The following is a 22,932-nucleotide window of genomic DNA, read 5'->3' as shown; positions in this document are numbered from 1 at the left end:
ATCTGAGACCGTTTCAATGTCGTATCTGATCTTACCGTCTCATGTCACCGGTGGAGGCTCATCTGCATCCTTCGGTTGGAGGACGCGGTTTCAGCTCTCGTTTGACTGATGAGATGAACCGTTGGTCGGCACATTGTTCCCACGTATGGCATTGTAGCAATCAGAACTCGACCGCAGCAATGAGCCTACGCCGCTGTGGTCAAGGTAGGTGCTATGTCTTTTATATGGACAGTTCTGCTGCGAATAAAGCGAAATCATCTTGTATACACTTCAAGAGTAGGTATTTATTTGCCACAGAGATTCAACTCTCAAAATTTTCAGACGAAGTCAATCCCCCCACATCCTTCTACCGTACTGAACTAGTCACTTGACTCTTTAGGTAAGCCCCTTGCACATAAATAAATAACTTACACAGGTGAAGAAGAAACTTTTCCACCCACGCACGACGAACCCTTGGGTCTTAGAAATAGGACACTGTTTCTGCAGAGATTATTGTCTCCCGCCAAACAGATCACTCTACTACCCAGGTACGGTCCCCAGTCAGAACAGGATAACTCGTGCAGGTACCGAGGAAACTCCTTCAGACACGCAGAATAAACCTTTCCGGCTTCAAAGGCAACTCCACAGAAACAACATATTCTATCTTTCTGTCATATAGAAAGACATATTCCACTCTCTAGGTAAAACCCCTATTGAATAGCTGACTAGTTCGCGCTGTGTCACACAGTCTTAGGATACCCACAGTCTAGAATCCAATAGTACTCTAGTCCTCCTCTAGAATAGAACCGAAAAACCCAGTCCTTACTCCTACGCTTACGACATGACTCAACTCAACGAGCCTATCGCGGTCATTGGAAGTGGCTGTCGATTCCCCGGAGAAGCGACATCGCCCTCCAAACTTTGGGAGCTCTTGCATCAACCGCGTGATGTCCTGACAAAAATTGACAGGTTCAAGGCGGAGAATTTCTACAACGTCGATGGCCATCATCATGGCGCAAGCAATGTTCGCGAGTCCTATTTTCTCTCAGAGGACCCCCGCGCCTTTGACGCCCACTTCTTTAGTATCCAGGGAGGAGAGGCGGACTGTATTGATCCGCAACAGCGCTTACTGCTTGAGACTATATACGAGTCTCTCGAGTCCGCTGGCCAAACAATCGAAGCCTTGCAAGGATCGCCAACCGCAGTGTACGTTGGTGTAATGTGCGATGACTACGCCGAGATCGTATATCACGATACGGAGTCAATTCCGACCTATGCTGCAACTGGTAGTGCCCGCAGCATTATGTCAAACCGAATTTCTTACTTCTTCGACTGGAAGGGTCCATCAATGACCATTGACACTGCCTGTTCCTCCAGTCTGGTTGCTGTCCACCAGGCTGCTCAAGTTCTCAGGAGCGGCGAGTCTCGCGTTGCAGTCGCTGCTGGGGCCAATCTCATTTTCGGACCCAGTAAGTCTTCTTGATTTTGTAAATGCCGGTTCTAGTTACTGTTTACTAATCGCTTCGACCTTTGACAGAGATGTACATCGCCGAGAGCAACCTCAACATGTTGTCCCCAACTGGCCGCTCTCGAATGTGGGACGCCAATGCGGATGGCTATGCACGAGGAGAGGGTATTGCAGCTGTTGTACTCAAGACCCTCAGTGCTGCTATAGCAGATGGTGATACCATTGAATGTTTGATCCGAGAAACCGGTGTCAACCAAGACGGCCGCACCACTGGTATTACTATGCCAAGCTCCACAGCCCAGGCCAGTTTGATCCGTCAGACTTACGCCAGAGCTGGCTTGGACCTGGCGAAGCAGGCTGATCGACCTCAATTTTTCGAAGCTCACGGTACCGGTACTAAGGCGGGTGACCCTCAAGAGGCGAGAGCCATTCACGAGGCATTCTTCTCTCAGGAGAACACCACGGATGCTACCGAGACTCTCTTTGTCGGCTCTATCAAGACTGTCATTGGGCACACAGAGGGTACTGCTGGTATCGCCGGCCTTCTGAAAGCGTCTATGGCCATCCGAAACAAAATTATCCCTCCTAATATGCACTTCAACACTCTCAATCCCGACCTGGAGCCATTCTATGGCCATTTACAAGTGCCAATAGCGGCACAGGCATGGCCTACGCTACCTGAGGGGGGCACCCGCAGGGCTAGTGTAAACAGCTTTGGTAATTTCCATCATCCTTATCAAGGGTTCCAGTACTGACATGTGCGACCGTTTGTAGGATTTGGTGGCACCAATGCACACGCGATCATTGAGAATTATGAGCCCAACGACACTTTTTCTAACGAGGTTAGCAAGCAGGTCTCTACTGTCGCCACGCCGTTTACCTTCTCAGCGATTTCGGAGAAATCTCTCATATCCCAGCTCCAGACTTACGTTGCTTTCTTGCGCGGAAACGTCGGCTTCAACCTTAGAGATATGTCTCTGACGCTGTCTCGACGATCGGCGTTTCCTTTCCGAGCATCGTTCTCCGCTCTTACCGCAGAAAATCTTGCTTCCAAAATCGAAGCCAAACTCGAGGAGAAATCTTCCGGATCTGCTTCCATTGCGACTCGACCAATTACGAAGCATCGCGGAATCTTGGGTGTCTTTACTGGCCAAGGTGCCCAATGGGCTACTATGGGTAAAGAGCTAATCTTGGCGTCAAATTTCGCCGAGAGCATCGTCGATAAGCTCGAAAGGTCCCTGGCAGAGCTCCCAGAGGCAGACCGTCCCACCTGGTCTCTCAAGACTGAAATGCTTGCTCCAGCAACGTCGTCTCGCCTTAGCAAGGGGGAGTTCTCGCAGCCTCTGTGCACAGCAGTTCAAGTCGTCCTAGTGGACCTTCTCCGCCAGGCTGGTATCGAATTCGATAATGTTGTCGGTCACTCCAGTGGAGAGATTGCCGCCGCTTACGCAGCCGGTTTCATATGTGCGCGTGACGCAATCCGCATTGCCTACTACAGAGGCGTGTACAGCAAACTTGCTCGCGGCCCTGACAACGAATCTGGCGCTATGCTTGCAGTAGGAACATCCATGGAGGACGCCGGCGAACTCTGCGCCCTTCCCGAATTCGAAGGAAAGCTACAAGTCGCCGCCAGTAATTCGTCAGCAAGCGTTACTTTGTCCGGTAACGCAGAAGCTGTGGAGCAGGCCAAGGAAATTCTGGAAGACGAAGGCAAGTTCGCCAGGCTCTTGAAGGTTGACACGGCATACCATTCTCATCACATGCATCCTTGTTCTGGTCCTTACCAACGTTCTTTGGAACATTGCAAGATCGATATTAAGACTCCGTCTGGGTCTTGTTCTTGGTTCTCCTCTGTGCTTGGTGGCCAGAAAATGGACATGCAGAACGTCGATGATCTTAAAGCCGTCTACTGGATGAACAATATGCTCAAGCCGGTACTGTTCTCCCAGGCTGTCGAGGCTGCCGTCGCCGACGGTAGAGCTCCTGCAATCGCTTTAGAAGTCGGGCCGCATCCTGCACTGAAAGGCCCTGCAATGATGACCGTCGAAGACGTCGTTGGTAATCCCGTTCCATACTCCGGAGTCTTGAGTCGAGGAAACAACGACGTTGAAGCTTTCTCCGATGGTCTAGGCTTTGTTTGGAGCACTCTGGGGCCCGCCGTTGTCGACTTCACGAGCTACGACAAGTTGTTCAGCGAAGGGGCTCGAGACACGTTGTCGAAGAACTTGCCGTCTTATACTTGGGACCATGAGCGGACTTATTGGAATGAGGCCCGAGAATCGAAAGCCATTCGCCTGCGAGAAGATGCGACGCACGAGCTATTGGGTGTTAGAACTGCTGACAATACGGAAGGCGAGTACCGCTGGAGGAACTTCCTCAAGCCGACAGAAATGCCTTGGCTCCGAGGTCATCAGATACAAGGCCAGACACTCTTCCCAGCTGCAGGATTCGCTGCAATGGCCATTGAATCGTCAAGAGTACTTGCGCCCAGCGAAGAAGTTCGCTTGATTGAACTTCGTGAGTTCAGCATCCATCGGGCTTTGGCATTTTACGACGAGGCAGCTGGCGTTGAGACTATATTCAGTCTCACCAATGTTACGACGGACAACAGCAACAATGAGAGATCTGTCTTCGCCGACTTTTCCTGTTTTGCTTGCCAGAACAAAGATTCAGGCAATCTCACGTCCATGGCCAGTGGACTGCTCAAATTGTGTCTTGGGGAGCCTTCTGTTGTCGCATTGCCTGAACGACCTCCACCAGGCGTCAACTTCGCGGATGTCGACACAGATCTGTTCTACACCCATTTGACCAACCTTGGCTACAACTACAGCGAGATCTTCCGCGCCATAACTTCGCTGAAAAGAACAACAGACGCAGCGAACGGTATCATACACAGTGCTGCGAATCCTGATGCACCAAGCCTGTTCACTCTCCACCCTGCAACGCTAGATGTAGCGTTCCAATCAGTATTCGCCGCCATCGGATCTCCAGGTGACGGCAGGCTCTGGACAATTCATGTTCCCACCATGATCAACAAGATCTCGATCAACCCATTCGCCTGCCCACCAGGAGCAGGACTTGGAGTTAGCCTGCCTTTCGATGCGTCTTTGTCAGCCTCAGTCGCTGATGGGATCTCTGGCGACGTGGACATCTACGATGAAAGCGGCATTAATGCCATTGTTCAAGTCGAAGGCCTCCATGTGACTCCTCTTACAACACCTACCGCAGTTGACGACAAGCAAATCTTTGCTGAGACCATCTGGAATGTCGCCGAACCGGATGGCGAGGTAGGCTTCAAAGAGTGGACGTTGAATGATGTTGAGGAGACCGGATCTCTCTTGGTTGAACGTACATGTCTCTTCTACATGAAGAAATTGCACGATACGATCACCGCAAAGGAGCGCGAAAAGTGTGACTGGCACCAAACGAGGGTCTTGAACTGGGCTGCCCACACAGTCCAGCTCACCTCTGAAGGCAGACACCCGACTTGCAAGAAGGAGTGGCTCAATGATACACATGATGAGCTCCACGCACAAATCACTGAGTAAGCCGTCTGCACTACTTTTGCTGAAGCGACACTAACGTAAACCCCTAGGATGGCTAAGCTCTATGATGATTTTAACAGCTTGGTTTTCGTTGGCGAGAGATTGATTCCATTTGCTCGAGGTGAACTCTCTTTCATCGAGCAATTCAGAGAGAACAACATGTTGGAGCATTTCTACAGAGACACTTACGGGTTCCCTGAGTATAATGTCTACCTTGGCCGCATGGTGAAACAAATCGCTCACCGTTATCAACACATGGATATCTTAGAAATAGGTAAGCCTGCTCCTAACGCTGCTTTCGTTTGCAGGTGCTGAATATAAACAGGCGCTGGTACTGGAAGTTCGACTCGCGCTGCACTAAACCACATCGGTGACAACTACTCGTCGTATACATATACCGATATCTCAGCTGGCTTCTTTGAGGAAGCAAAGGAGCTCTTTAGCGATCACTCCAGCAAGATGATTTACAAGCCTCTCAACGCTGAGCACGATCCTACTACGCAAGGCTTCTCAGAGCACTCTTATGATGTGGTGATAGCATCCAACGTCCTCCACGCGACCCGATCTCTCGAGGAGACTTTAAAAAATGCACGCAAATTATTAAGGCCTGGAGGCTTTCTGATTCTGTTCGAAATCACCAACAATGAGCCTCTACGAATCGGGTTCATGTTCAGCGGTATCCCTGGCTGGTGGGTTGGTGGAGACGACAACCGAGTCCATAGCCCATTGGTATCCCAGAAAGTGTGGGACTCGACGTTTCGCAAGACCGGTTTTTCAGGTATCGACACAGCTACTCCCGATTCCAAGGTTTTCTTGGTTCCTTTTTCCATTATGGCTACTCAAGCCGTCGACACGCAGATGAACTACATCAGGAAGCCCCTGTCGCTCACTGGCTCGAAACCTGTGATCGACAACTTGCTGATCCTCGGTGGAGCCAAATTGCCAACTCTTCGTCTGATCGATGATGTCGCCTCTCTTCTCAAGCCACTCTGCAAGAACATCGCGACAGTGGACAGATTGGAAGACCTGGACATGTCTATTATCGCTTCCAAGCCTACGGTCCTAAGCCTTACAGAGCTGGATGCTCCAGTCTTCAATCCTTTCACGGAAGCGAAGTTCAAAGCCGTGCAAACCCTTCTCGATCAGTCGAAGAATGTCCTTTGGGTAATCCAAGGTAGCAGGGGAGACCGACCGTACGCCAACATGATGCAGGGAGTCGCCCGTTGCCTGGTTGCTGAGATGCCAGATCTTCGTCTGCAATTTCTCGATGTAGACGTTGCTGAGAAACCCGACGCGAAGCTCCTTGCCGAGACTCTACTGCGACTGCAAATCTCAGACTCATGGAAGTCTACGAGTGACTCTTACAAGCCTTTATGGACGGTCGAGCGAGAGCTTGCAATCTCCAAGGGCTGCGTTGAGATTCCACGCTACATACCAAACGATGGACCGAATGACCGCTTCAACTCTGCAAAGAGATTGATCAGGAAAGATGCCTCCATCAAAACCTCGGTCGTGACCATCACTTCTTCCGACTCATCATACGATCTTCAGGAGTACCATGCACCGAAGATCTCAGAACTCACCGATGATGATGATAGCTTGATGATTGAAGTCAGCCGGTCCGTTTTGACTGCGCTGAAGCTTAAGTCAGTAGGATACTTGTACATCGTCATAGGTGTGGTTGCCGGGACACAGGAAAAGGTCGTTGCTATATCTGAGGGCAATCGATCCGTCGTCTCCTGCCCCAAGAGCTGGACCCATCCCTGCCCGGTTGCTGAGGATCAGGAGAGCCGCCTACTTGTTGCAATCGCAAATGACCTTATAGCCGATGCTATGATTGGTAAAGCCACAAAAGGAAGCTCACTGCTTGTGCACGAGCCTACACCATTGCTCAAATCAGCAGTCAGCAGGCTAGCCAAGGAGAAAGCTCTACTTGTGGCGTACACTACTACAAAGTCCGACCAATCTGGGATTCACCATCTTCATCCATCCACCCCAGACCGAGCCATCGAACACTGCATACCAAAGCAGGTCTCAATCTTCGTCAACTTTTCCGGAAGCGCAGATCCAAACGAGATTGGAGCTCGCATTGAAAAGCACCTCCCACTGCGATGCAAGCGGAGCAAAGCCGCCGCACTCTTCAACCCGCGGTCCTTTATTCGACCAGGGCACTCTGGAGTCACAGTCTCGAAAACTCTTCAGAAGTCCTATGCCCGGTCATTGGTGGAGCTCTCGGGTGGCAATTCATTTGGCCAAGTCCAAGAGATTGCTCTGAAAGACATTCCGGAGCATCCGGTAGAGAGCGGAACTCTTTGCACTGTAAATTGGACTGCTGCCACCACAGCACCAGTCAGAATCCTACCTGCTGAGTGTGACACTCAATTTCGAAATGACAGAACCTACTTCTTGATCGGACTGACTGGTGAACTTGGGCTATCACTCTGCCACTGGATGGTGAAGAGGGGTGCCAAGTATCTCGCTCTGACAAGCAGGAAGCCAAACATAGACCAGGGTTGGCTCGATATGATTCAAGAGATGGGTGCTGTTGTGAGGCCCTTCGCAATGTGGGTACTGAAAAAACAATGCGTAGCAGACTCCGGCTAACAGCTTCACAGGGATGTCATCGACAAGGAGTCTGTCATTGCAGTGCACAAAGTCATCTGCAGCACGATGCCTCCGATCGCCGGTGTTGCTAATGCCGCTATGGTCCTTATAGACGGTCTTTTCACCAACAAGACACACGAAGAATTCAACAAGACCCTTCGAGCCAAAGTGGACGGCAGTATCATACTTGACGAACTTTTCCCTGGGAACGACCTCGATTTCTTCATCCTCTTTTCCTCCCTTGCTTCGGTCACAGGTAACATCGGTCAGACAAGCTACGCAGCAGCCAATGCCTTCATGGCCGCCTTGATCGCTGGGCGAAGAAAGCGAGGTGTCGTCGGAAGTGTGATGAACTTGGCTGGTATCTTTGGACTTGGCTACATCACTCGCACAGACAAAGGCATCTTGGACCGTCTAGGCAACATGGGCTACGCCAACATCTCGGAGTGGGATTTCCACCAATTCTTCGCGGAAGCAGTCCACGCTGGACGTCCTGAGTCTGGAAGGAGCCCAGAGTTATCAGCTGGTCTCCAGTCTTTCGACCCTGAGAATGACGCCAACCCACCGGCGTGGTTGAGCATCCCCAAATTCTCCCATTACCGACGAATCAAGACTATCGGACAAAACGCTGGGGGCGCTGCCAAAGGTAGTGTTTCCGTCAAGACGCAGCTGAAAGAGCAGACAAGCGAGGAGGCTGTCTACCAAACACTGTTAGGTTAGTTCGTGATCGCTCCGAGGTAGTTGAAAGTCTAACGTGGGTCACAGATGGATTGCTCTCTATGTTGTCTGATCGTCTGCATTTGTCTCCCGAAGACAGCATCTCTCCAGAAACCACGATAGTCGAGCTAGGCGTAGACTCACTGGTGGCAGTTGATCTACGATCCTGGTTCACTAACGAGCTCGGTCTCGATATGCCAGTTCTCAAGATCCTTGGAGGTGCAAGTGTGGCGGATCTTATTGAGGACGCAGTCAAGAGACTTCCAGCAGAGCTGGTCCCAAATGTTGTTTCGGGCTCCGAAGCCGAGGCTGATCCGACCAAGCCGATCGAAGAGCAGCCCAAGGAAGACACTATCGATGCGGCCATCGAAATAAATGAAGAAATAACCGAGTCGACTCTCGAATCCAAGGCGGAGACGACCGAGTCCGAGGGAGATAAAGATGGCTCTCTGTCATATGAAGATTCGGAATCATCTCAATCATCGACGACACCACCATCAGTCGAAGCAGAAGAGTCATCTACAGAGATCAGCATTTCGAACATTGACGAAATTTTGGAGCACAAGGATGATGCTTTCCCTGTGGTCCAGAAGCAGTCGTTCCAAAAGACAACAAGAATGTCTTACGGCTCGTCACGGTTTTGGTTCTTAAAGCAATACCTGGAGGACCCGACCACCTTCAACCTCCTCTGCCGCACCAAGTTGAGCGGTCACCTCAAGGTGGCTGAACTTGAACGCGCAGTCTCAGCGGTGGGGCAACGGCACGAAGCTTTCCGGACTGCCTTCTTCGCCAACACTGAGCGGATGAACGAGCCAACGCAAGGAGTGCTTGCCTCATCGAGGCTTCACTTAGAGAAGAAATCGATTGCGGCTGAGGCAGATGCCATCAAGGAATGCGACATCATGATGAAACACATATTCGACCTGGAACAAGGAGAGTCCATCAGGATCCTTCTATTATCGCTCAACCCAACCACGCATTTCCTCGTCTTCGGATTCCACCACATCGCCATTGATGGATTCAGCTTCAATATTCTTCTATCGGACTTGAACAAGCTCTACGCAGGGCAATCGCTTCCTTCCGTCAGCTGCCAGTTCACCGACTTTGCTGCGAACCAGCGAAAGGAAGTCGAAAGCGGTGCAATGAAAGGAGAGCTCGAGTACTGGAAGAAAATGTTTTCCACCTTCCCGGACCCTTTGCCGCTATTCCCCATGGCCAAGGTTAACTCTCGTCTTCCATTGAAGAGGTATGACTACCAACAGACCGAGTTGATCCTGGACTCCAAGACTGCCAGTCAGATTAGAGACACATGCCGTCGATACAAATCGACTACATTCCACTTCTTCCTTGCCGTCCTCAAGATCTTCTTGTTCCGCTTTCTAGACATCGAGGATGTGTGTGTCGGCATGGCAGATGCAAACAGAACGGACAGCAATTCCACTGGTACCATTGGTTTCCTCTTGAACCTGCTACCACTTCGATTCAAGGCGAACTCAAAGCAGAACTTTGCCGAAGCCATCAAAGAGGCTCGAGACAAGGCATACAGTGCGCTAGCTCACTCCAAGCTGCCCTTCGATGTCCTCTTGGAGGAGCTCGACATCCCACGCTCTTCAACGCACAGCCCGCTTTTCCAAGTGTTTATGGACTATCGCCAGCTCGCGGTAAAGTCCCCAAAGATGTTGGGCGCTCAGGCAGATGGTGTAGCATCGACGGGACGCACAGCCTATGACCTAACACTGGACGTCAACGAGGTCTCGGGTGATGAGATAAAGATTGCATTCAGGACACAGAAGTATCTGTACTCGCAGACCAGCACGGACATTCTCTTCAAGAGTTACGTCCGTTTGGTAAAGGAATTCGCCTCGAGCTTCGACGTCGCACCAAGCAAAGTGCAGCTGTTCGATTCTGCCGATACTAAAGCTGCGATCAATCTTGGTCGAGGTATGTCAAGCTCAGAAGTCTTGTTGAGTAGCGCTGATTCGAAAACAGGTCGTCTTATGGAATCTGATTGGCCTGCAACTATCGCGCACCGTATTGATGACATGGTGATCGAGCATGGCGAAAGTATCGCCGTCAAAGATGGTATGGGCACTGCACTGACATACAGTGAATTGGCCGGGCGTGCCGATGCCATCAGCGCCTCCCTTTCTAAGGTTGGTGTGAGTGCTGGTTCAACAATTGCGGTTTTCCAGGAGCCATCAGCAGATTGGATCTGCTGCCTCCTAGCCATCTGGAAGTTTGGCGGTGTCTACGTTCCTCTTGAGCTACGCAACGGAATCCCTCGACTTGCCATAATTGTCAAAGATTGCCAACCTGGCGCGATACTTTGCCACGATAAGACCGCCAACGATGTCCCTGCTTTGGGCTCCAAGTCGGCAAAAGTCATCAACGTTTCCAATGTGAACTGCAATGAGATCATAGCTTTTGCAAATAAAGCGCAACCTCAAGCTCCAGCTGTCATCTTGTATACCAGCGGATCTACTGGTGTACCAAAGGGTATCATCCTGCGTCACTCCAGCATCCGAAACGAAATGGAAGGCTACAGCAAAGAATGGAATATTGGCCGAGAGACAGTCCTCCAGCAGAGCGCTTACTCGTTCGATTTCTCTCTGGACCAAATGCTCTCCGGCCTTGCCAACGGAGGCACAGTCTACGTGGTGCCAGAGTCTAAGCGAAGAGACCCGGCCGAACTGGCGAACTTGATCAACAATGAGAAGATCACCTACACCAAAGCGACTCCCTCTGAGTATTCCTCTTGGCTTCGTTATGGCTGGACATCTCTTGCTAGAGCCTCTCAATGGAAATACGCGTTCGGTGGCGGAGAGGCATTGACCAGCACTCTCGTTCAGGGTTTCCGCGATCTGAACAACACAGGTTTAAGGCTCTTCAATTCATACGGACCCGGCGAGGTGACGATCTCTTGCACAAAATCGGAGATCAAATACTGGGAGGCTTCGCAGAACTCTGAAGAAGCAATCCCAGCCGGATTCCCCCTACCCAACTACGCACTATATATCGTCGACAGAAACATGGACCCCGTTCCTGTTGGCGTCACTGGTGAAATTCTCATCGGCGGCGCAGGATCCGCCCTCGGGTATTTGAACAACGACAGATTGACGAAGACTAAATTCATCCCGGACATTAACCCATCCCCAGAGTACGCTTCCAAAGGCTGGACAACCGTGTACAAGAGCGGCGACTTGGGTCACTTACGCAGCGATGGTGCGCTCATCTTCGAGGGAAGAATCGAAGGCGACACTCAGATCAAGTTGCGAGGCATCCGGATCGAATTGGAAGATATTGAGAACACGATCATCGAAGCTGCAGGTGGTGTCATCTGCAAAGCTGTCTGCTCAGTTCGTGGAGATCCGCAATTCCTTGTCGCCCACGTGGAATTCTCAACGACCTACCCCAATGGCGAGCGAGAGCAGTTCCTAAAGACTTTGGGTGTTCGACTGCCACTTCCGCAATACATGCGTCCTGCTAGGATGATTGCCCTGGACATGATCCCACTCAACAGTCACTCCAAAACAAACAGACTGGCCATCAACGCACTACCATTGCCATCGGCATCCCGCACCAGTGGGGGGGACGTCGTTCTCAGCGAGACGGAACAGGCTCTGAAGAAAGTGTGGCAGGGAATCGTATCCAAGGACATCGCAGCTACCGTTACAATCGACCGGGACACCGACTTCTTCCACGTTGGTGGTAACTCCTTGCTCCTTGTCAAACTTCAAGCACTCATTCGCGAGAATTTCAACGCTGTTCTACCAATGGTTGAACTGTTCGAGGCCAGCACTCTTGGAAGCATGGCATCAAAGATTGAAAACGCAAGCGCGGTCGTCGCGATCGATTGGGAAGCTGAGACCGCTGTTCAAGCCGACTTGATTGCCAGCAAAGCAATCGACGGCAGACAAAGTGTCATCTCTCCCCGCACCGATTCAGGACTGGTCGTTCTTCTCACAGGAGCAACCGGCTTCCTCGGCCGCCACCTTCTCCAACAGTTGAATTCCGACCCGCGAGTATCCCAAGTCCACTGCGTCGCCGTCCGGCAAAACTCCGACTTTGAGCCTCGCCAGTTAGCCGTCGAGTCCGATAAAATAAATATCCACACAGGTGATCTGACCGAGTCCAAGCTCGGCCTCTCAGACACCTCTTTCTCCACGCTCTCCCGTGATGTGGATGTCATAATCCACAGCGGCGCCAACCGATCCTTCTGGGACTACTACCAACAATTGCGCCTCCCCAACCTCGCTTCTACCAAAGAACTCGCACGCCTCGCATCCCCACGCCAAATCCCCATCCACTTCATCTCCAGCGGTGGCGTGCTCCAACTGGCCGAAAACGCTGGGCCCCCATCTTCAATGGCATCCTTCCAACCTCCCGTCGACGGCTCCATGGGCTACGTCGCATCCAAATGGTCCAGCGAAGCCTATCTTGAGAACGCCTCCCGCGCCCTCGGGCTCCCCGTGCACATCCACCGCGTCACGCCCGCCGCATCCGACAGTCCCGCGACGCCCGAGCTGCTGGCCGAATTCTCCGACCTAGCCGGCCGCATGCAGACGCTTCCGTCGCAAGCGGGCTGGAACGGCAGTTTCGACCTCATCCGCGTGCGCTCGCTGGCACAAGACATCTGCGACGCCGCGCTCGCGACTCCACTCGAAAGCAGCGAGAAGGCAACCGCGTTTCAACATCACCAGAGCGAGATCAGGTTGCAGATGGCGGATGTCGCGGAGCATCTTGAATCGCATGAGGGGCGGGATACATTTGAGAGGCTGGCGCCGCATAAGTGGGTGGGCAAGGCGAAGGTGTTGGGCATTGGGTATCATTTCGCGAGTCAGGATTTCAGTATAGGAGGGCAAGGGGGAAGTGGGACGTTGACGCTAAAGAGGTAGATTGCCGGACGTGAATGATTGATGATATCACGGGCATGGGTGGAGTTGTGCTGAATTTTTGTTTTGATGTGCGGTTTAGCCAGCGATGATAAAAGTTCGTGCTGTTTTTGTTTGCGTTTGCGTTTCTAGATGGAAAGCAGGCTTTCTTAGACCAGCGTTTGTGTTTTGTGTGGTTGATAATGTATAATGAATTTCTTCACCTTAAATCAGCAAAATTGCACGATTAGAAATTGAATCCGAAATGATAAAGCAAACCCCCCAAAGCACTCTGCGCCAAGATCTCAAAAGCAACCCTGACCAAAACCTTCCACAATACTCAAAGAATCCCCTCCTCTCTACCGCAAACCCAAGCCATCTAACACCCCCAACACCCCAACCCCAACCCAACCTCCCTCACCCGCAAAAATCTCATCTACCCCAAAATAAACAAAACCCCTTCATCTCCCACACCCCTTCCCCACTCCCCATCATCACCACTCCCCCAATCCAACCAATTCAAAGAAAAGCAATCTCCATCCTCGTCAGCAACTCCCCCTACCCCCAAAACCCCTCCAAACCAACCTTCAACCCTTCACAACCCATCCCCACAGAATCCCACACCTTCCTCTCCTCATCCCCCTCACAACCCCCCCCCTCCAGCCTCCACTTGCCCCACCCCCCCTCCTACGCAAACGACCATTCCATACGACCGCACCGCCATCATCTCTCGCACTCTCCATCACCCCTTTGCGAAAGCTTGAAAAGAGTACAAAAAATGCCGATCGCGTCGTTGCCAGACGAAAGGAGAGGTCTGTGCAAGAATCGAAAGAAAACTAGCTATGTGCGACGTCGCCGGTATGTATCGTACAGCGCAGGGGCGCCTCACGACGTGCGATCGGAGTGGGAGACCTTTGCGACGTTATCCGCGATGGAGTGGACAGGTTTGTTTGGCGTGGGGATGGGAGATGGTTCGGACGGGCGGGTTCGCTTGGTCGGATCGATCCGGCGGTGTTGAAGAATGGGAGCGTGCGCTCGATGGTTATTGGGTCGTCGTGGTCGAGGGGGAGGGGTGAGGTGGTCGAGGGGTTTTTGGAAGCCGGGGTCGGATATGGCGGCGAGGATGTTGGAGTGCGTGCGTTTGATCGCTCGCTTTGTGGGTTTGGAGGAGCGGTGGTGGGTGGTGGTGGTGAGGTTGTAGTGATTTGTGGGATTGGGGAGGGTTGTGATGCTTTTGGTTGGATTGAGGGATATGCTGCGTCGTGATGCGTTGGGGAAGGGTTGCTTGATGGGAATGGTTTCTGGGGTTTTGGGAGATTGCTTTTGAGTAGAGTATTTGATGGGTGAGGACGATGAGTGGCTGAAACGATTGATGTTGAATTACTTGACTTTGAAAGGCCGCTTTTGACTGTACCTGACGGCTGGATCTGAGATCGATGCAATGTCTTTGTATGCGTGTAAAGTAAGTTATCGAACAATGAGGTATATACAGCCTGCCGCCTGTTTTCTTCCCACTGATGAGGTGTCATTGTCCAAATGGTCCTTGTTCGAAGTCCCAGGGGTTTCAATGACGTTTCGACTTCACAAAGGTATAACACTGCTGTCATCACAACACTATTTGAGCAGGTCATGAGAACGTTGGGATTATGTAAGAGCTCTGGGCTTGCATCACATCTTCCGAAAGCCTTTCAATCTCACCTCGCAGACGCTATCTCCAAGGCGTTCATTCTTCTACAACGAACACCCAGGAGGGCTTACCAACACCAAAAGCTCTCTCAAGTCCTCAGAACAAAAAAGCATCTTCCACCATGGCGACAGCATTCCTCCGCCAGCTGCCCAAAATCCCGATCTACGAACTCCCGGCGAATGCAAGATGCCCGATTTGCGTTCAGCCGTACGAAAACGAAACCACCGACAGCGGGAGTTTCGAAAAAGCAGTCCGCCTACCCTGCAACGGTACTCATATTTTCGGATCAGAATGCCTGTCAGAATGGCTGAGACACGGGAAAACCTGCCCTTTTTGCCGGCACGAACTAGTCTTCCCGAACGGAGACGACCGAGGAATGGAAGGAGGAGAAGGAGAAGAAGGAGAAGGAGAAAGACTCTTCTTGACATTCAACATCCAACGTAACCAAGACTGGGACGAATACTGGTACATCACCTTCTGGATCTTGCATTTACAGGGAGACGAACTCATCGAACGGAAATGGCGGCAATGGCAACAGGATTGGATCGCAGCGGCAGAGCAATGGGACGCCGGCAGTCGAGCCCACGCCAGAGCAGCGCTCTCGAACTCGCAGCTGACGCCTCGAAAAATCCTCGAGGATGATCGCCAAGTCAAAGTGACCGCGGGGGCGATCCAAACCCTACGGTTCAGGGAATATCGTCTTTACCAATATTTCCAGCCTGATGGAGCGGAGCGTCCGGAGTTGAAAGCTCCGCCGGGGTTCCAGCTTACTCCGGCCCAGGAGGATGCGCTCTTTCGGGAGCTCGAGCGGAGAGAGGCCTTCCAGGTCACGGCGCTATACAGCGGGGTCAGCAGACGCGAACAGTGGGGCAAGCTTCGCGACGTTGGCTTTGTTTGGGATCCGGACTGGGCGATGTTCTGGCGTTCGAGACTTGGTCGTTGGAGTAGATATCCGTATTAAGCGTGCATGCAAATTGTCTGCTCCTGTACTCTAAATGAGTAAAGAGGGAGGATGCGAAGGTGACGCTTACTTGGAGAAGTCTGTGTGGTTGCGGGAGTTTGGAGCTCCAGTACCAACGTAAAGCCACATTCCCTTCAGAGCCTTGCTAAGATGATTATAAAAGCTGTATCTCTTGCTGTGCAAATCCATCCATTCCAAGCGCTTCTCCATACATGAGTCCATAAACATAGGCGTCCCTAATCAGTACGTGTGCATCTCCTACTTCTCTGAGCATGAACGGAGTGCCTCCGCCCAAAAGGATTGCGATCTGGTCTCCTTCAACTACAGACGTAGGTACCATGCCGATAACCCCATTATACGTCACGTGAATTCTTCGTCGATAAGTGAATTGATGCACGTACGTATGATACTGGACGGCTGCAAGGTCGGCGTCCTCTTCTGTCGCGAACTGTGTAAGAGCGCAGACATGAGGAACCGAACTCTCTTCTCGACTTGCGATAGTATTGCCCTTGTGCAATCTTTCAGTCATTCTTCTATATTACTCTACTGGCTTCGTGTTTCTTGTTCTGTCGGTCGGAATGCATCGTATGATCAATATAGGCGGTGCAGTACAATGGCCATCAAAGACATTTCCACCAAGCTTTCATGACCCTTGGACAAGAACTGTAACGCTTGTAATGTCAACCTTTGATGTGGAGCGCCGATATCTGCCCAATATACTTGGAACAGCTTGAGAAAAGGATCAGGATCGAGGTTGAAAGAGGTAGTACAAGCAGGAGCTCGCGCAACACAGCAATCTTGCGACTCCTTCAGATTGCGACTTTGTTGGTTTTTCATTATGCTCATGGGAATCAGCAACGTTCGCAGGATCCTCAGCATGGCGATCTACATCATCCCTGCTCTGATAAGTATCAACGTGCATCCCAGGACTGCTACGACTGTCAGTATCTCTGAAGTTCTGCTGGGCATTCCTATTATCAAGGGTCGTCAAGATTCGCCGAAGGTGTTTGCATTTCGTGCTCTTCCATTCTTCCCGTGCATTCCCATTATTCAAGTGGTCGTCAAGATTCGCCGAAGGTGTTTGCATTTCGTGCCATCTTCCAATTTCTTGCCGAAGGAAGGAATGGGGGGGGGGGGGGGAGGAGGGCGCTGTTTTTGGGGGGGGGGGGGGGGGGGCGGGAAAAAGAGAGGCCGGCCTATAGATACCGCACGTCTCTGCGTCTCGGTCGAGCCCACACCACCCTTCAACTTCGATCAAGGCCCAATAATCACGATGTACCGCAGAGTACGAATCGCAGCCTTGCATTGTCTTCTTCTTCTTCTGATTCAGCCTCGTTTTTTTTTTTTTTTTTTAAAACCCCCCCCCCTCCCCCCTTTTTTATAAAAGTAGGTGGATTGAGGGGGGCTAATTAAAATTTTAAAAATCACCTACCTGATTGAAAAATACGCCGGCGCCAGGCATGGAATCCCATACTACCGCCGGAATCATGCGGACATCGATGGGTCTCTAAACTTTGCAGTTCTGCTGCGTGGCAACATGGCTACCCCGCTTGGTGTAGTCCCACGCTGGGCTCCCGAGACGTCGTTTTTCCTCGGCTCAAAAAAGGGGGGGGGGGGCCGGTCTCTTCTTTCCTCCTCTTCTTTTTTTTTTTTTTTTGGGTGGGTTGAAAAAAAAAAAAAACCCCTCCTTTACAAGAAAAATTTTTTATTTTTTTTTTTTTTTTTTTTTTTTCCCTCTCTTTTTTTTTTTTTTTTTTTTTTTTTGTTTGTTTTTTTTTTGTGTTTTTTTTTTTTTTAAATTTTTTTTTTTTTTTTTTTTTTTTTTTTTTTTTTTTTTTTCTTTTTTTTTTTTTCTTAAAGTTTTTTTTCTTTTTTTTTTTGGGGTTTTTTTTTTTTTTCAATTTGGGTTATTTTTTTTTTAAACCCCCCAAAAAAAAAAAACAAAAACCCTTAAGGGGGCGCTGATCGTTATGTACAACCACCACCTACTGCTAATTGTGAAAATTGCCTGGCCATCGGTCCCTTGGGAAGTGCTGAAAAAGCCCATGCCAAAGATACTGCTGACGAGGGAGGCAGGCAAGAAAAGCATCGATAAGATCTGGATGATGCGGAGTGCTCGGCTGTCTTGATGGGAAGCGCGTGCGATTTGTGTGGATTCGGTTGCCATTCTGAGATTCACCTTGGAGAGAGTATTAGCGGAAACCTGCCAAGCTGGACTCGTGCTCACAAACTTCCGCGTCTCGTTGGTTGACCATCGCAAAGCCTTCACTGACACCAATCTTGGTCCTCTCATTGTAGAGGTTGCTATAGGTGCGAATAGGCTTTGCTTCTCTCAGGAAAGAGTTGAATGTCTCTCGGAGCGGTGCACGCAGCTCCGTTTCATCCCGCATAGAGGTCGCTGAAGCGATTCTTGGAATGGCCGTTGAAAAAAGGTTATCCTCAAACGACTGATTCTGTCTTCTTAAATGCTCAAGGGTTCCATCAAGAACGTCATAGTCAGTGGAGATTTGTTGAATCTGCCGCGAAAACGCTAGGAAGATCTGTACCCTCTTTGTGTAATCATTAGCCGTTTTCAATTGCTGAGCTTTGAACTCCTGAACTCCCACATTGATGGATTAGTCAACGTCTTCAATACCGAAAGGTCAAGCCAGGGTCAAAAGGGTAATACTTGCCCACTCGTACAGAGGACCCGAAAACTCCTGCAAGAAATCATATGATTTGAGCAGGAGAGCTCTAGCAAAGTATGCGTGGAGGATCATTGGATGTCGCTGTAATTGTAGACCGGATTTTCCCTGAAATATGGATTGGAAGTTTTCCCTCGTTGCCGGTGGCCATCCTAGCACAAGAACATGCAGCCTCTTGGTGAACAGGTCGTACTTGGACCATAGAGAGAAGCGTCTCCAATCGGCTGCCTTGCGAGAAAGATCGCGGGCTGTTTCATCTCCGTGAAGCCAGTTCGATCGAATTACGGCAGAGTACCACAGCTCTGTCGTGATGATCAGGGCTCATGGTCTGCTTGATAGGAAAGGTTCACACCAGCTGTGGCACCTACCGTGCTGGTGCGGCTTATACGTGGATTGATCAAAACGCGTGGCACTTCCCGGCATATGCTGACGGGATATGAAGCCCGCAAAGCGTGGAGAGATGTCGAACGTATCAAAAATGGAGTGGAGATGGGCTGAGGTGACAGAAAGCCTCTCCTGATCCTTCTGAACGCAATCGACAAAACTATGTAGACACAGGAAATCCGTTAGATCTCTTAGATCATTGTGCTTGGAATCATCTTGCTAGCCTCTGGCAACAGGGGGAACCAGGTTACTTGCATGACTCTTGTATCATAGCTCCCGGGTCGGTCGTTCTGTTGCAGCGTTAACCAAAAGTATGCGCCAGGGGTTATCGGCTGTCCTTCCTCTAAGGACCCGGGCGGCGGGGTCCCTAGAAAAGTAAAAATACCCGCGCAAGTCTAAGGCAGGCTAGGGACGGTAGACTAGGTAGCTAACCTTAACAATCTCAACCAATTCATCACCGCCAACATCAGACCTCATGATTCCATTGCCGCTAATCACTTCGAAGACATGCCCTATGGAGTTGTCCACCGAGAAGTAATCTTGGGCATGGAAACAATTCTCATCGTCTCCATTAAGGATCAGGTCAAGTTCCTGTCGAGAATCTTCCGACGGGTGCCTGCCAGCTAACTTCCTCGCCATCAAGGAATAGGAATCTTCAATGATGTTATCTTGTAATTCACTTTGTACGAACTTCTACCATAAGCACCTATTCTCCAGGAGGCTCAGCGATGATGATAAAGTTACATGCTGTAGGAGCCCGCGCACCTTATGTAGGGGCTAGGATCGACAATTACTACCCACCATCACACCAATTTGATCCTGCAATCCTGAGACAATCAGCACACATACCCCTGTGGACCTTGCTTTTTGATCCTCCAGCCTTATAGGGGCAGGCAATGTCACCCGTCATTTCCAGTCCAACCCCCATTGACAGCTGGTCTTTTTTTTTGTGGCTCGATTCAAATCCCAAAAGCTCTTCTAACATGTCTTTGTTTGGCAAGTGAATCCAGATGTCTTCCGGTGCATTAACATCAATTCTTTAGCTGGTGCGACTTGATTTTCTGTGCTGAAATATACGGGAAGGAGGCTTTCCGGGTAGCTTAACCGCCCTTATCCAAGACCATTGCAACCCGGCTTAGGTGCCGTCCTGTGCAGGCATCACTAGCCTCCCTCTGTCGTCGACAAATCATATGATATCGAAGTTACTCCTGAGATTCCAAGTGGTCTTACCGAGCAACCTTGCCGCTTGCCGGAGATGGCGGAAATTATTTCTGGATTACAGGGCATGATTGATCGCTATCGCAGGTAGGATCTGTCCCAATGCAGCATCGTTTTTTGGGCCTAGGCGCTCTTCCATGCAGCTAAAATTACCACTCGCTTCCGACCGAGGCGACGAACAGCTCGGACTTTGAGGGGTTGATCTCGCATTGCAGTCTGACTTCGCCCTACTTTGAGGTGGGAAACACCATCATGTCTACTGTCATGCAAGCAGTCCAAGAGACACATGACTCGAAGGTTTATCAACAACATACTAACACTGTTATAACTTTCGGTGGAATTGATTATTATCTTGATCAAGCCCCAGCCCACGTAATTTCTTTTCAGCCTTCCAAGCCCGCGGATAGGCTTTCCGATGGCCTCCAACAAAACCTGCTTCCGTGCACAGCAATCAATTGGTCGAAAGACCAGCTTGACAAGGAAGACCTGGATGCTATTAGTGCCAAATTTGTTCTCCGTGATGATGTTTGGACGCCGGCGTTTCTCGAGGGTGAGGCTAGCTGTCGTACCAAGGATTGCTAACAATGTAACATTTGTCAACAGTCGTCATGCTCCAAACATCCCAGACTTCGAAAATATGTGTTGCGCAAGATGGGGCCTCTGTTCTCTTAGAATTAGAGGCTACTCAACTGCTGACTGGTCCTTATGCAATCCGGCCATCAACTGGAGAGATTTTTCATGTATCGCGTTTATACGAAGATGATTGCAGCGCGTTCATTGGAGGATCTCTCACATCCAGCGTTCAGCTTCATTCTTCCCAGTGGCTCATCACAGGGGTGGGAAAATCTGACTTGACGAGGGCGGATTAACTGACTTTAATTAGGGTCGTATAGCTGTCCCTTCAAGACTTGACACAGAGTGTACACCTACAAAACCCTTAGCAGGGGTATGGTTTTCAGCGGAAAGTAAGATACTGGATGGTTTTAGCTGATTGATATCAAGTTACGTTTCGCTGTCAAAGACATCATTGATGTGGCCGGTCTCGAAACAGGTCTTGGAAACCGCAGCTATCGGAGGCTCTACCCGGGCCGGCCTTTTTCAGCTCGGTGCGTCGACCGCCTCATCGATGCAGGTGCGGTTCTAGTGGGCAAGGCGAAGACAACCCAATTTGCTGAGGGGGAAGCTTCCATACAATGGTACAGTTTCCTTCTTCAATTTCCACCATACTCTTCTCTTTCGTACATATATGCCCTCCAAGGATACGGCAACCATATTGACGGCCGAGGAGGCTCTCCAACCTTGGATTTGGCCACAGTGATTACACCCGCTAAGAGGCCTTTTGAATTCTAATTGACATTCTCGACTGGCTGAATGATAAGCTCCTCAGCACGTATCCTGGGTGGCTGGGTTTTAGCGTCATTGATGTATTACAATTACTCATTCGCTTTGTTAGGACTGACTACCTTGCCCCCTTCAACCCCCGCGGCGACTCGTACCAATCACCCTCTTCTTCAAGCGCCGGCTCTGCTGTCGCTTCTGCTGCCTACCCTTAGCTCGACTTCACCATCGGAACTGACGGCAGGTGTTTGTGGCACGTATGGCATGCGAGCTTCCACCAACGTCGTCTCGACTGCAGGCATATATTCGGTGTCGCCGCTCCTTGACAGCGTTGGTGTGTTCGCTCGATCTGCTCCCGTCGTGGAAGCCGTCGTGAAAAGCTTGATGGAGTCGTCCTCGGTCCCATTGAAACCCCGAGTGAAATATAAGCTTCTATACCCCGTCCGAGCCAAGGACACCAAGCCTCAAGACTCGCGTCGTTGGTTCCCGTATCCCGGCGAACCAGGCTCTGCGGCAGACTTTGAGGAACTCTTCGAGGAGACCATCCAAAAGCTTGAATCACACCTCAAATGCACCCGGATCCCATTCAATCTCGATGACTTGTGGCGGCAAACTCGTCCCGCCGGACAGGATCAAAGCTTGGACAAGGCCACTGGCGGGATATACACAGTACTTACTACCCACTCCTGCGTCGGGGACACCATCGATCCATTCATAGCTGATTTCAAGGCTACAAACAATGGCCGCTCACCATTCATCGACGCCGTAGTCAAAGCTCGACAAGACCACGGCAGATCGACCACCACCCTGCAATACGAAACCACCGTACAATCCGCCAAAGCGTTCTCGCAGTGGTTCATAGAGATCGTCCTCGCCAGATCGGCCGAAGACGAGTTTCCCTTGCTCATCTTCCCCCCAGAGCTGGGGCTCCCCAACCTACCGCGATGACCCGGACAACGGACCCTTATTCTTCTCCTCTTTCTCGATCTACGGCCTAAGCTACCTGTCAGGGTGTCCGGATTGCACCGTCCCCGTCGGAGAAGTGCCGTGCCAGTCGCGCGTCACAGAGGCTGAGATGTTCCTACCGGTCTCTCTGTCTATGTTGAGCCCGCCCGAGACGGATCTCCGATTACTGGCCTTGTTGTCGGAGCTGGAAGGCAAGGGGATTCTAAGGCCTGTACAAGCTGGGATGCGCATGTACGGGGAGGCGAAGTAGCGTGGTGGGATTGATAGAGTTCGAAAGACGTGAATGGGATATCGGAATACTTCGATACGGAAACTTTAGCAATGTCCAACAAGGCTTATCGACGTACTTTACCTGACTCTTCTCGCACCCTTCCCTTGCCGATTCGTTGGATACTGTGGTAGGTATTGCGTGACGGAACCGAGCCCCTTTAGTCATACCGAGGTCTTGGTACAGGGATTTAATTCTATTGACAGTTATACGCATCTGCCCAACTTCCAAATCTGTATCAT

The 22,932-nt window shown here is 50.8% G+C and overlaps 6 protein-coding genes across 6 annotated transcripts; 4 read left to right on the top strand and 2 right to left on the bottom strand.

Moving 5' to 3' along the window:
* Positions 1-820: 820 nt before the first annotated feature.
* On the top strand, positions 821-13,208 carry HO173_006747 (uncharacterized protein; the record flags this gene model as incomplete). Its single annotated transcript, XM_037308655.1, has 8 exons — positions 821-1,448; positions 1,517-2,164; positions 2,222-4,991; positions 5,043-5,266; positions 5,318-7,556; positions 7,608-8,311; positions 8,362-10,254; positions 10,303-13,208. The coding sequence occupies 8 exons, from the start codon at positions 821-823 to the stop codon at positions 13,206-13,208; spliced, it is 12,012 nt and encodes a 4,003-aa protein (XP_037164498.1).
* An 812-nt stretch (positions 13,209-14,020) lies between these two features.
* Positions 14,021-14,713, bottom strand: HO173_006746 (uncharacterized protein; the record flags this gene model as incomplete). Its single annotated transcript, XM_037308654.1, has 1 exon — positions 14,021-14,713. One exon carries the CDS (start codon positions 14,711-14,713, stop codon positions 14,021-14,023), a length of 693 nt encoding a protein of 230 aa, XP_037164497.1.
* A 279-nt stretch (positions 14,714-14,992) lies between these two features.
* Positions 14,993-17,961, top strand: HO173_006745 (uncharacterized protein; the record flags this gene model as incomplete). Its single annotated transcript, XM_037308653.1, has 2 exons — positions 14,993-15,794; positions 17,909-17,961. The coding sequence occupies 2 exons, from the start codon at positions 14,993-14,995 to the stop codon at positions 17,959-17,961; spliced, it is 855 nt and encodes a 284-aa protein (XP_037164496.1).
* A 63-nt stretch (positions 17,962-18,024) lies between these two features.
* Positions 18,025-19,539, bottom strand: HO173_006744 (uncharacterized protein; the record flags this gene model as incomplete). The annotated part of the gene is made up of 2 exons (XM_037308652.1): positions 18,025-18,426; positions 19,333-19,539. The coding sequence occupies 2 exons, from the start codon at positions 19,537-19,539 to the stop codon at positions 18,025-18,027; spliced, it is 609 nt and encodes a 202-aa protein (XP_037164495.1).
* An 831-nt stretch (positions 19,540-20,370) lies between these two features.
* Positions 20,371-21,468, top strand: HO173_006743 (uncharacterized protein; the record flags this gene model as incomplete). The annotated part of the gene is made up of 4 exons (XM_037308651.1): positions 20,371-20,668; positions 20,722-20,954; positions 21,002-21,064; positions 21,121-21,468. The coding sequence occupies 4 exons, from the start codon at positions 20,371-20,373 to the stop codon at positions 21,466-21,468; spliced, it is 942 nt and encodes a 313-aa protein (XP_037164494.1).
* Positions 21,469-21,540: 72 nt separating this feature from the next.
* Positions 21,541-22,404, top strand: HO173_006742 (uncharacterized protein; the record flags this gene model as incomplete). Its single annotated transcript, XM_037308650.1, has 1 exon — positions 21,541-22,404. One exon carries the CDS (start codon positions 21,541-21,543, stop codon positions 22,402-22,404), a length of 864 nt encoding a protein of 287 aa, XP_037164493.1.
* Between the last annotated feature and the right edge of the window lie 528 nt (positions 22,405-22,932).

This window comes from Letharia columbiana (genome assembly GCF_014066305.1).
Source record: "Letharia columbiana isolate WasteWater2 chromosome Unknown Sc0000020_s0, whole genome shotgun sequence".
NCBI classification, from domain to species: Eukaryota; Fungi; Ascomycota; class Lecanoromycetes; order Lecanorales; family Parmeliaceae; genus Letharia; species Letharia columbiana.
The sequence above is the reverse complement of the archived record's forward strand: the minus strand, read 5'-3'. Positions and strand labels throughout refer to the sequence as shown.